At 44.0% G+C, this 11,897-nt stretch overlaps 1 protein-coding gene across 1 annotated transcript; it reads left to right on the top strand.

The window, feature by feature from the left end:
• The first annotated feature begins 4,929 nt into the window (after positions 1-4,929).
• Positions 4,930-9,794, top strand: LOC124066355 (neuronal pentraxin-1-like). The gene is made up of 5 exons (XM_046402698.1): positions 4,930-5,884; positions 6,248-6,455; positions 7,243-7,484; positions 7,885-8,064; positions 8,530-9,794. The coding sequence occupies exons 1-5, from the start codon at positions 5,456-5,458 to the stop codon at positions 8,749-8,751; spliced, it is 1,281 nt and encodes a 426-aa protein (XP_046258654.1). The 5' UTR covers positions 4,930-5,455; the 3' UTR covers positions 8,752-9,794.
• The last annotated feature ends 2,103 nt before the right edge of the window (positions 9,795-11,897 follow it).

An 11,897-nucleotide genomic window follows, 5' to 3' on the forward strand; every position in this document is an offset into this window, starting at 1 on the left:
GGCGCGCGCTTCCGCAGAGGAGCAGTGGAGTCGGACCGGGAGTGCAGGTGACTGTGTGAATGTATGGCAAACCAGAGTCTTTACAAACTGAACTGAAGAGGTGGACGAGTAGTGGGTACCTCACCACACGCCTGGATGCTAAACCGGGGAGAAAACTGACACGGGTGAGTTGTGGTTGTGGAAGGTGAGCGACGCAGCGGGCTGACCTTTCAGCGCCGAAGCGTCCATGGCGTACGCCACGCCAAACATGTCACCAAGCATTTGCATATACATAAACTGACGATAGAGTCCATTTCTCCGTGTGCTTGGGAGTGTGTGTGTGTGTGTGTGCGTGTGCGCACACACGCGTCAGCGCGTATATGCGCTACAAAGTCCGAAACGTCTTTTTAATTTTAAGTGTTCGACGCTGCCTCACAGGCCATCAAAACGCGTCCCTCGTGGGAGACCGTGAGAAGGAGGGTGCTCACCTTCTCACAAGGTGGATCTTAAATTTGGTTGCCACAGCACATAATAAAGAACATGAAAAACATGACACAGTATCTAGCTAGCTAGCTGCTACCACAGTGAGTGGATACTACTGCAGCACAAAACCATGTTAGAGGAGATGGCAGATGAGAGCTAGACACTACCCACATCTGAGAAAAGTTAGCTGGCCACTGTGGGAGTATTAGGATTCCATAAAAAAGACACACCAGTCAGCAATTATCAACAATGTTTTTGCAGAAATTGAGATAATATCATTTTTGTGACTTTACTGGCCACAGTAATCGTGTGGTGGGAATTTGATGCTGTGACAGCCCTACACACAAAGTCTTCTTTTCTATTTCCACAAGTGGCCTGAGGATGAGCCTGAGTAGGCCTTCACTGTCATCAATCCCGTCTTTGAAATATATGCTGTGTAAAATTGGATAATAAATCATTGTGCCAAAATCATACAGCACAGGATACATTTTTCCCCCTTATCTTTCACAGAGGTTTCCGGAAAAACACAATCATTATTTCAATCAGTCTTATGTTAAAGACTTAACCCACTTCCTCTTTTAGACACATTTTGGCCACAAACTTGTTGAGGCGACGGCCTAATGCGGAAAATGTTGTTTTTGGAGGGAGTCCAACAAGACCAACACAAGCGGCTTGATGAACAGCGCTGTCGCTGCAAAAGCGTTAATGTGCAGGCTTTGGAGAATTATGATGGGGTTAGCTTAGCGCCCAGCAGAACACATAATGCCGCCAGTATTTGTTTATGTCACTCTGGGTTTTAATGAGAGGGGAAGAAGTTAGTCAATGACTCTAGTATGACTGGACATCAATAAAACAATGTTCCAGTCTGTGAAGTTATGAGCAATTGATTACAGCAATGGAAGGTCAAGTCCACATCATTCAGCCCTGTGACTCACCAATATACATTGAAAATATGGCCCTAGATTGAGCAGTTTAAAATGTTTGTTTGTGTGTGTGTGTGTGTGCTTGTACATGACTTGGAATCACTGCCTGTGAGACCAGAAGACTCTTTATGTGAAACGTATGAATGGTTAAACTCTTTAAGCTTTCTCTGCTCCTTTTCCATTCCTCCAGTCTTGCTGTCCCCAGTGGGAATACATGCATAGCAGCACACTGCTCCACAGTGCAGGCATCCCATTGGACCCCCCCTCCCCCACTCCCTTCTCTGTGGTTGTATGGTTGAAATGGAGATTTCAGTGCAGCAGAGACAGTGGAGCTGCTGCGCTGAGGCTCTGGGTACCTGGCAGCATGTCTTAAATCTCAGCAGTCAGAAGAGAATCAGTGAAGTGTGTGCAGAGGGAAAGTAAAGCTTACCTTGTGGAACAGGAGACAGAGCAAACAGAGCAAGTTAATAGGTTTACCAATTAAGACTGCAGTTCCTTTGAACTGTACAAAGAACATAAAAGGGAATTCTGACTTATAAGCAGGGCAATGGTTTTTATTCAGTGGTTAATGTAGAAAAACAATATATGATAAACCATATTTAACATACTCCAAAGTACACCAACACACATCCTCCACCCCATCTACAACTCGTCTTGTTTCTTGTTTTGTTTGTGCTACACTTCTCTCCACATCATTCCTCTCTGCTATTGCAGATGCTGTATAAATAAGCAAGCAGTTTGCTGCCAGTGTGTGAAATTGTTCTTATCTGTCTCTGCCATTAGAGAGTGGGTTCTATTATAAAGCTTTGCATTATTCAGTGAGCCTGAGAGACTGATCATTATGGATTTGAGCCCTTTTCCACAGTAGCCTCTGGAGTCCAGCTCAGCCTGCCAGCCGATGCGTATGTACATCTGACCCTTTGCTCTGAGCATTCTGAATGTTGGAGCAGAAACACGGCAAACACAAAAGCAGAGCACACCAGAATCTGGCTGCAGTGCCCCACCTCCATACTTTACTTTTCACAAACCTGTTTTGTCTTTCTATAAGTAAAGTCAACCTTAACAATATGCCAGCAAGAGCACCAGCTCCAAAAGTTCCTGGCAACAAATTCAATTAGTTACACTCTGGAAAGCTCGGTAAAGGCTGATTGACATCTAATACAATTTTTCTCAGTGTTACAGCAGAGTAAGTGGCAGGCACATGGTGAGAATGAGAGGAAACATGGCCGAACATATGGTGCTGCAGCACTTTTTATGCGTGGGATAAGAGAAGAATATTGAGCAGATATATGTGGCAAGCAGCTCTTCCGTTACTGGAACCTGACTGTATGAGAGGTGGGAAGCACTTTGCTCAGCTAGATCATCGACATTAAACTGTGCACATCAAAAGCATTCAAAGCTGCGCAGTTTGCTCCTATTTGGTAATCGAGCGTTGTGTTGCTGCCGGTCTGCTGAGAATAATAAATGAAGCATTTCTAGTTGCAGGCTATGAGCACTAATGACAAGCATTGCTTGGCCTGTAATGTGCATGTGCTGAGATAAAGATTTGTTACACGCCTGTCTTGGGCCACGGCAATTAGACTCTGCCATTAACCATTTGTTATATCCGCTGTTTCCCGCCTTTAGCTTGGCACCTTGCTGATTACGATCGATAATTAAACAAATTAAAGCGGACTACTGGGTCAATTTCCATCCCATCTGAGCCCGCGGCTGCTGCGACGTCATGCAAAAGTGTAAAACCCCGCTTGAAACGCAACAGAACAAAATTAAAGTGCTGCTAAAATGTGTGGTCTGCACATTTCTTCCCAGGATTCTGCCTGATGGCACACTTTTACGCAGCGCTCTGCCACACCGATGCGACACGGAGGGAAACAGGCAGTGACTCTGAAGATGGCAGCAAACGTGTGACTTTTACATAAAGACTCCAATATGGCACAAGCTGTGCACTGATGAGACAGTAATCCACTGGGCGTTCATCTGCGTGACAGAGGCTGTTCACATGGGAAACTGGCCATTTTGCACGCCACATTTTTAAAAACCTAATGAGGCCTCAGGTTGCAAGGAGCATTGAGTACTTCTTTAATGAATTCATTTCAAATATTAATACCGACATACACGTAGCAATTCTGTAAAAATAAACAACAACAACAACAAAGAAAAAAATAAAGGAGAGTGAGACCTATGTGGCTGTATATATTTGCTTTGTCCACCTCTAATAACTTTTTGGTCAAGGTAATAAAGACTTACTCAGTTTATATATCACCTTATCAGGAGATTCCTCACCTGTGCCCTGAAAGAAAAGCTCAGTTTGGATGAAAAGGAAAGATTTCATTCATATAAAGCGCTGAGCTTTCTGCTTACGACCTCTTATCTCATGTTATCTGAGTGATGAAGGGGTTCCTCCGCATATTGGCTAGTTTTTAACAGTTTGTAGAAGCAAACAAAGAAGTGAGCAAAGCTTGAGAACAAAATGAAACGACTGAAATACAGAAATAACTTTATTTGCTCATCCACTCTCTATGTAGTGGAAAAAACTTTAGCGGTGATTACGATTAGTATTATTCTGCCATGTAAAGCCAAAAAGCTTTCAGAAGTTGTTCTTTAGTTCACTTCAGGTCAGGGTCTTTCCGCGCAGCAGCGGGTCATTCCTGCGTCACGGCCTTCTCTGGTGATTTGTCATCCCAACAGGATCTATACCGGAGTGTTGGAGCTCTTCCTTGTCTTAATTTTTTCATTTGATAGCCACGGGGTGGTTACGTAACAGTTTGTTTAATTATTTGGAAACATTTCGCTTTCCTTTTGGCGCCTCCGTCTTGTTGCGGTGGGGTTTAACACTGACTGAGGAGCCCGAAGCTTCTCTAACCGGCCGTGTGTTCTGCGTTAATGACTTTGCTCTGCGTTTTCATTGACTGCTCTCATCTCTGTTTCTCTTCACTCAGAAGTATAGAGGACAACGCAGGGGTCACTTCACAACCCTCTGGGTGAAAAGTGGAAAGATGTGGTTTTTCATTGTACAACAGGGCGCACAGATAAGTACGCAGCATCCGCACAGGAAATGTGAATAGCTGCTGACCTCACTAACAAGTAAACGCTGCAAACCCTGTTCACCACATGTTCCGGTGTGGGGATGTAGATTTTACGGCGTGAGAGCGCGTACTACACACACACACACACACACACACACACACAAAGGCAGGGAGAGGTGGGGGACTCCGACAGAGGGACAGGCTCCTCTGGAAGATGGGGAGCGGCTTTCATTTAAGGTGGACCAACAGAATCGACACAAACCGCGTCTTCCACACGCTTGTAAGGGGTTTAAACTCAGTTTGTCATAAGAAATCCGAGTGGCAGGCAACTCGTTGCGTTCACTCGGACAGGAGTTTTGTTTCTAAAGGGGTCCCGCTGAACTGTAGCAGCACATGGCGGTGTTGGGAAAAGGGATAATGATCATGAAGTCATTTTTAGGCTATTAAAGAGTAAAAGGTGTCATTTCAAACCGTATGCTGTAAACGCAATCTCGGGGAGTTTCGAGTACTTCCATTTTTCGCTTTATACAATTGATCTTGCATTTCAGAAAGGAATGGTTACTAAATATTAATGTGCATGCATTAATGCGTCAGTACTACTCCTACAGTACGTATCAAACACTATGGAAAGGACATAAGCACATTTACCTTCATCACTTTACACTCCTGTACTTTTTTACAAAGTTTTGAATGGAGAACACATGTCGTTTATATCGTTACTTTCACTTAAGCCAAAGAACTCAGTGCGGAAATATGAAGCCGTAAGATGGTGTGTGTGCTCTCTCTCTCTCTGAAGGAGAGGGGTGTGTGGAGGCTCTACGAACAGTGAGGACGACCTTAAATAGGGGGCCGGGCTCTGTAGGTACGGCTGAACCTGCTGCCTCCCCTCAGTGATGCAGTGAATCTGCGCTGCGTTATGTCCTCTATATAAAGTGCACACAGCGAGCAGAGCGCTCAGCTTCAGTGGACAGCTCCGTGGTGCTGAAACCTCAGAGACACCACACACTCACACACACACACACACACACACTCCAGCCGCGGTACATGACTGGAAGCATGGACGGGTTCTCGTGGAAACTTTTTCTACTTTCTTGTCTGGTTGTTGTGGAGAGTTCCGCGCAAGACTTTGGACAGACGCAGTTTATTTGCACGTCGGTGCCCAAGGATATGGACTTGTGCACGGCCACGATGCAGAACAGCGGGCCGGCGGAGGACCTGAAGACTACGGTCATGCAGCTGCGGGAGACCGTGCTGCAGCAAAAAGAGACCATTATGAACCAAAAGGAGACAATCAGGGAACTAACGTCCAAGTTGAGCCGCTGCGAGAGCCAGAGCCTCCCGGCGGCGGGACCCGGCGGAAGACGGCCGGGGTCGAAGAACACGATGGGGGATGTATCCCGGGGCACCACGGACACGCTGGCCCAGCTTGGACAGACTTTGCAGACGCTGAAACAGAGACTGGAGAATCTAGAGGTAGGCAAGCGAAGGAGAAGAGAGGCGACCGGGTCAAAAGTTAATCAAAACAGCCTCCCGGGTTGTTGTGTAGAATGAGAGTTAAGCCGCTAATGCAGTGCTGCAATATTGTTCTGGCTTTGTGCACTCCCTGCTCGGAACCACACACAGTTCAAGTTGTTCCTCCCACAGAGAAGCATGATGTAAAGTAAAGCAAATACAGGGTAGCTACATTTCCTAATGTGTCGCAGAACATAAACGCAGACAGACAGTAAGGAACACGGTTAGGACAAGAGCAGGAACATGTTTTAGCCAGTGCAACACCAGAGAAACTATTCCCTGAAGTCCCTTAACCCAGTGTCTGTCTCCCTCTGTCCGATGCAGCAATACAGTCGAGGGAACAACACCGTGCAGGCGAACAGCCTGAAAGACTTGCTGCAAAACAAGATAGACGACATGGAGAAGCAAGTTCTGTCCCGGGTCAACACGTTAGAGGAGACCAAACCGGTCTCAAGGAACGACACCGAGCAGCGGAACAGAGTGGAGTCCACGCTCACCTCTCTGCACCATCGGATCACAGACCTGGAGAAAGGTGCGTTTAGGTTTTCATGGCCAACCCAGTGCGCGCATGTGACTTTAACTGCATTGAATGTGTCTCTGCGGGAGTTCTAAAAACAGATTAAGTGTAATTCAGTTGTGTCTTTAAGCTCAAGGGCATTTCAGTCTTTAGAAAAACAGATATCTTCATCATCATAGCATCCATGTGGGACCGTTCAGAATGTGCAACCATCACGTTGCGCGCAGATAGTGTGTGTGTGTGTGTGGGTGGGTGAGTGGGCTGCATTGCTTTGCATATCTCAAGACCTGTTAGCACCTTTACTTCGCTGAGTTTATGTTTTTCGCAGCCAAAACCTGACTGTTTAACTTGCATATGAGCCCGCATGCAAAGGGGAGTGATTTCGCAGAGGTCAGAGGCTCGGAAACTTTGCAGGGTGCGCCGCGCACTGGCGCGTTTTGGAGGCTTGTTCTGCTTTTCTACAAATGCGCGTGCGTACCTTTTTTGGAACAGAGATGGAGAAGAGAGAACCCTCCTACACAGGCAACAGAAAAGAAAAACACTGTAAACACAGTATTTCATATTCAAAAAGAGACATCGTGGAAAAAAATCTGTTAACTCTTTAGATGAGCTTTGGGGGGGGGTTTTTACGTTAAAAGAGGCTCTTAGAATATGAATCCCATAATCTTCATCAAATGTTTGGGTCCTCGAAGCTTTATCCTCCACTTCATTCACAAAATAAAATGCTGAAAAATATTCTATACTACATATTCAAACAGCTGAAGCATCCATATGACAGTGTTAACTGACATCTCACTTACAGGTAAAGACACCAGGCCAACAGATAAGTTTCAGCTCACCTTCCCTCTGAGAACCAACTACATGTACGCTAAAGCCAAGAGGAGCCTTCCTGAGATGTTCTCCTTCAGCGTGTGTCTGTGGATCAAGTCCAATGCCTCGCCTGGTGTAGGAACACCCTTCTCCTACGCTGTCCCGGGTCAGTCCAACGAGCTGGTGCTGATCGAGTGGGGGAACAACCCCATGGAGATTCTCATCAATGACAAGGTAATGGAAGACTGCTTATCATGGATGAACATTGATTTCATACATTTCTTCCCTTTTGTTTCATTGTGGCTTTTCCCACATATCATGTTAATGTGCCGAATAGCTTCAGTTGGTGCAGAAATAGGATAAAGTTATAATACTTTGTGCTTGGGTGGGTCGATGTAACCCGACAACTTCTCTGTGCAAGAACAGGAAATGGAATAAAAATAGCAGATAGGTGAGAAACGAAAGGCGTTTTTATAGAGGAAAAGATGTGTGATGGGGAAATGATTCAGCAGGAAGATGAGAAGGTGTGGAAGTGATGAGTTTTCAGGCGGGGAGAGACTCTGCGACTGAAGTGTGAAAGGGAGATTGTTAACCGGAGATAAAGACGTACCTCATGCAATGTCTTACGCTGCAGGTTGCAAAGCTGCCGTTCCTCATCAATGATGGGAAGTGGCATCACCTCTGCATTACATGGACCACTCGTGATGGTATGTGGGAAGCCTTCCAGGATGGCGTGATGCGGGGCAACGGGGAAAATCTGGCACCATACCACCCCATCAAACCAGAGGGAGTGCTGGTCCTGGGACAAGAGCAGGTGGATATTCAGATTCAAATCAATCGCCATGACTTATAAAAAAATCCTTTTGAGACCACCATGTCTTTAACTTTAACCATGGGAATACTCATGAAATATATGGCCAAATTACTAAAAGAAATTGTGTCATGCATGCTTACACAAAGTAAACAATTTCCAGGCTGGAGTCTGTGAAGTCACAGTTTTGTAGTTTTGAACTAAAGACAACTAACTAGGTTCAGGATTGAGTTTAAGTTATCTCACATGTCACTCATAATAAAATCTTATCATATGTGATCCTGTGCTCAAATGAACATCATTTCAAGGATTTTTCACAGGAAAACACGTGGCATCTCCCTTTATTTCAGTTTGTAAATCCTTTCCTGGCCAAATGATCATACAAAATAGACCTGTTGACACTTCAGTTAAAGCTTTGACGTGCACTTGTAGAACTGATGATTTACAATTGTCTGCATCATTCCACAGGACACACTGGGAGGAGGCTTTGACGCCACACAAGCTTACGTCGGTGAGCTAGCGAACTTGAATATCTGGAATAGGAAACTTTCTATTGCTGAGATCTACAACCTGGCGACCTGCAACAGCAAAGCACCGGCTGGCAATGTCTTCTCCTGGACAGAGAGCAACATCGAAATATTTGGTGGAGCAACCAAATGGACCTTCGAACCTTGTCGTTCACCCAACTGAACTGCATTTGATTGTTCAAGAAAGGCCTCTCTGTATTTCTGAGCTTTTGTCGTTCTTGTCTTCATTTGACGTTTCTTAGAGACTATTTGAGTTATTGGTAAGCTTAAATTTGGGATTTCTATCATTCTTAGATATTTATGTGCAAAACAACACTTTTCATCTTGAGGGAAAAAAAAAAAATCTAATTCGTCCTGGGAACCTCGGTGAGAAAGTATTGGTGTCTGTTTCTCCTTTTTTTCCTCAGACGTCTTGTTGAACGCACACTTAAGCTTTTCATTTGGCTTATTTCGTCTTGGACTGGCAGCTGGCAATCTGCGCCTTATGTTTGGACAATTCACAATCCAAGTGAGGAATTACATAACCACCCCCACCCCCCTTCCCTCTTTAGAGTGGGAGATTACACTGTCCATCCAATTCTCGTTGGTGTTTGGCGCTGTGAAGTGATGTCTGACGTGGTACAGCTCCGTGCGACCCCAGCCCCACCCCCACTCCTCTTCCTTCAATCTGCCCCGCCCCTCCGGAACTTGCACTGTGACTGACGAAGAGATCGCCAGGAGAGGAGGGTATGTTGAAGGACACTGCAAAGTCAGACTGTGGTACAAGTCAATTTGTAATCGTTGTTCGCTTCAAGTGTTTCTGTAAGAATGTCGTTAACTTGCCAACATTGCTACAAAGCCTGGGTGCCTACAGATATTCAGCACATTCAGTATGTTATAAGTTGCAATTTCAATGTTCATTGGTTTCTGTTTTCTTTTCTGAGCTGGGTTGAGTTTCTTGTTCCACTGGTAAATGTAAGTTAATTACAGTTTGTTATCTGACATGACGTGTTTTGGCAGGTGTTTGTACTACTCTGTATTAGGAATGTCACAGTATTTGTATAGTAACAGCATGAATGACAGGGTGCTGTGAAAGCATTGTTGAAATCTGCTTTACTATCTTCTCTGGGTCTGGGTTTTTTACTGTATTGTTATATGCTCCAAGCATGGCAAAACTGAGAGATGAAGAATTTAATTTTTGTAATAAAATTGTGATACTTAATGTCAAGTGCATTCGTGGTTTTGGTTATCTTCATCAGAATGTGTGAATGTATTTTTTACCATGGTCACACAGTAAAGAGGGAGAACTACTTGCCAGATAAGTGAAAAGTCCGAAGGCAGTGAAGGTCACACGGAGGGCACTATAGGCGAGAAATAAGACATTGCCTGTGTGTTTGTGTGCAGTGATTCTTTTTAGGCCGACTGAGGAATATAACCCACTCACTTCTTTGTTGTTGCTGCTGTGAGATGCGGTGCCAGCATTGAAGACAACGAGGCTGTCAGAGGAGAAAATGCTTCGTCATGTCAGCCTTTCAGTGGCCCAGTTCAAGTGCAGCCTACACTAAAACTGTAGCACTTTAGACCAGTTTTCATTATCAGTTCAAGACCTAATAAGTGACTGTTGACACCTCCTGCATTTAAATTAGACACTTAATCTCTTGCTCAACGTCAACTGATGAAAGCGATACATCAGACATGATTTGCTCTACTAATATTACACCACCTAGAGGTATTTTACCATGAGACATTTCAGAAGAGCTCATCACAGTGGGCGGCAGTTATCTTTGTTTTTCAACAAGTATTTTAATCTAATATTGTGCTGAATAATTTCTGCCCATATATATCATATTATCACGCGGTGTTTGATCTAAAGAAGTTCTCTCACACAGTAAACTTGTGAGTTTTCTCAAGTTTTTGATTCACCTAATTTTTGTCTTAAGCTCGGGTTCTTTAAAGAACACTTCAATGTTGCAAAAACAGCTGACCTTTCAGCTTTCATTTGTCCATTGACACCTCAAGTGATTTTTACGCTGACACTTCAAATGCTCTGTCACTACTCACATACAAACTAATACATTACAGTGTACTAACTTCAAGCAACATCTTAAGTGGAACTTGAACTTGCTTTCATTTTTGACATTTCAGGTGCTTTCTCACACCTTCCTCTTTGATTAACAGCTTGATAGCTTTAATCACTCACACTTCAACTGAACACTTAATTGAAACTAAAATTTTGTTTGCTTCTGAAACATCAGCAAAGACTTCAAACCACTACAGTACTTCAAATTCAGTGGACAGTTAAACTGCTTTGACTACAACTGCAGATGACAGCATGGTTCTGTCATCTGCTGAAGCAGTGAACAGTGCAGCACAAATGTTCCTATGTTGTGTAAGAAGCTCGTGCCCATCTGTGTGTCCATGGCTGTGCTGGGTTTAAAACGATGTGTGCTCATGCACATTCTTGACGTATTGCTTGAGGTGGCAGAAAGCAATTGCACCATTGACCTGTAATAACCTGGTCTAAAGTCAATGACACAGTATTTTTCTGTTATTTAAAGGGCACATTATTCAGATAGTAAGTAGTACCTACACAGGTGACATCACAGCACGTGTACTAGTGTGTAGTTACACGCTAGTGTTGCGTGGATTGGATCCGACGTCACTTTGTTTTGTACACAACAGTTTCATCTATCCACCCAAATTATTATTTTTTTTTTCTCAGATTCCGAGACTCTGAACTGCAGTGACTTTTCACCTCTACTGGTGCCTCTGCCTCAGGATTCATCAGGAGAACAGCTGCTTTACTCAGAACAATTTCACTGTATGGACTGTATGCTAGTGGATCACTGCAGGTAATGTAATCAATATATTTGTCATTAATGATGTATTATTATTTCATCCCAGTCCATGACATCCACTACTAATTAGCATGATAATTTGGATGACCATTAAGAGTTTTTAGACCATGCACTACAGACTGGGACTCTTGCTGTATTAAGAAATCTCAATTTGTTTGTAGTATTTGCAGTTACTTGTGCACGTGTTTGAACATTGACTGAAACATTTTTGAGGAAAGACAAAGTTGTAGGTCTTTCCAGGACTTTCCATTCAATAAATTTTGATCTTAAGCATGACTTTGAAGTGGATTTTCTTTACCTGTGAGAGAAACATCAGCTTAATCTCCATGATGTGCAGCAGACAGCAGCCAGGGTCAAGAGCTTTTTAAAGGAATGACAAGACATTAATACAAAGAGCAAATTCCTGTAGAAGAATTAAACACACAGGGCAGAAAACTATTTATTCTATCCCTCAGCCACATTGGCAGATGGA

The sequence above is a fragment of the Scatophagus argus genome, chromosome 2, assembly GCF_020382885.2.
Source record: "Scatophagus argus isolate fScaArg1 chromosome 2, fScaArg1.pri, whole genome shotgun sequence".
In the NCBI taxonomy this organism is placed as follows: domain Eukaryota; kingdom Metazoa; phylum Chordata; class Actinopteri; family Scatophagidae; genus Scatophagus; species Scatophagus argus.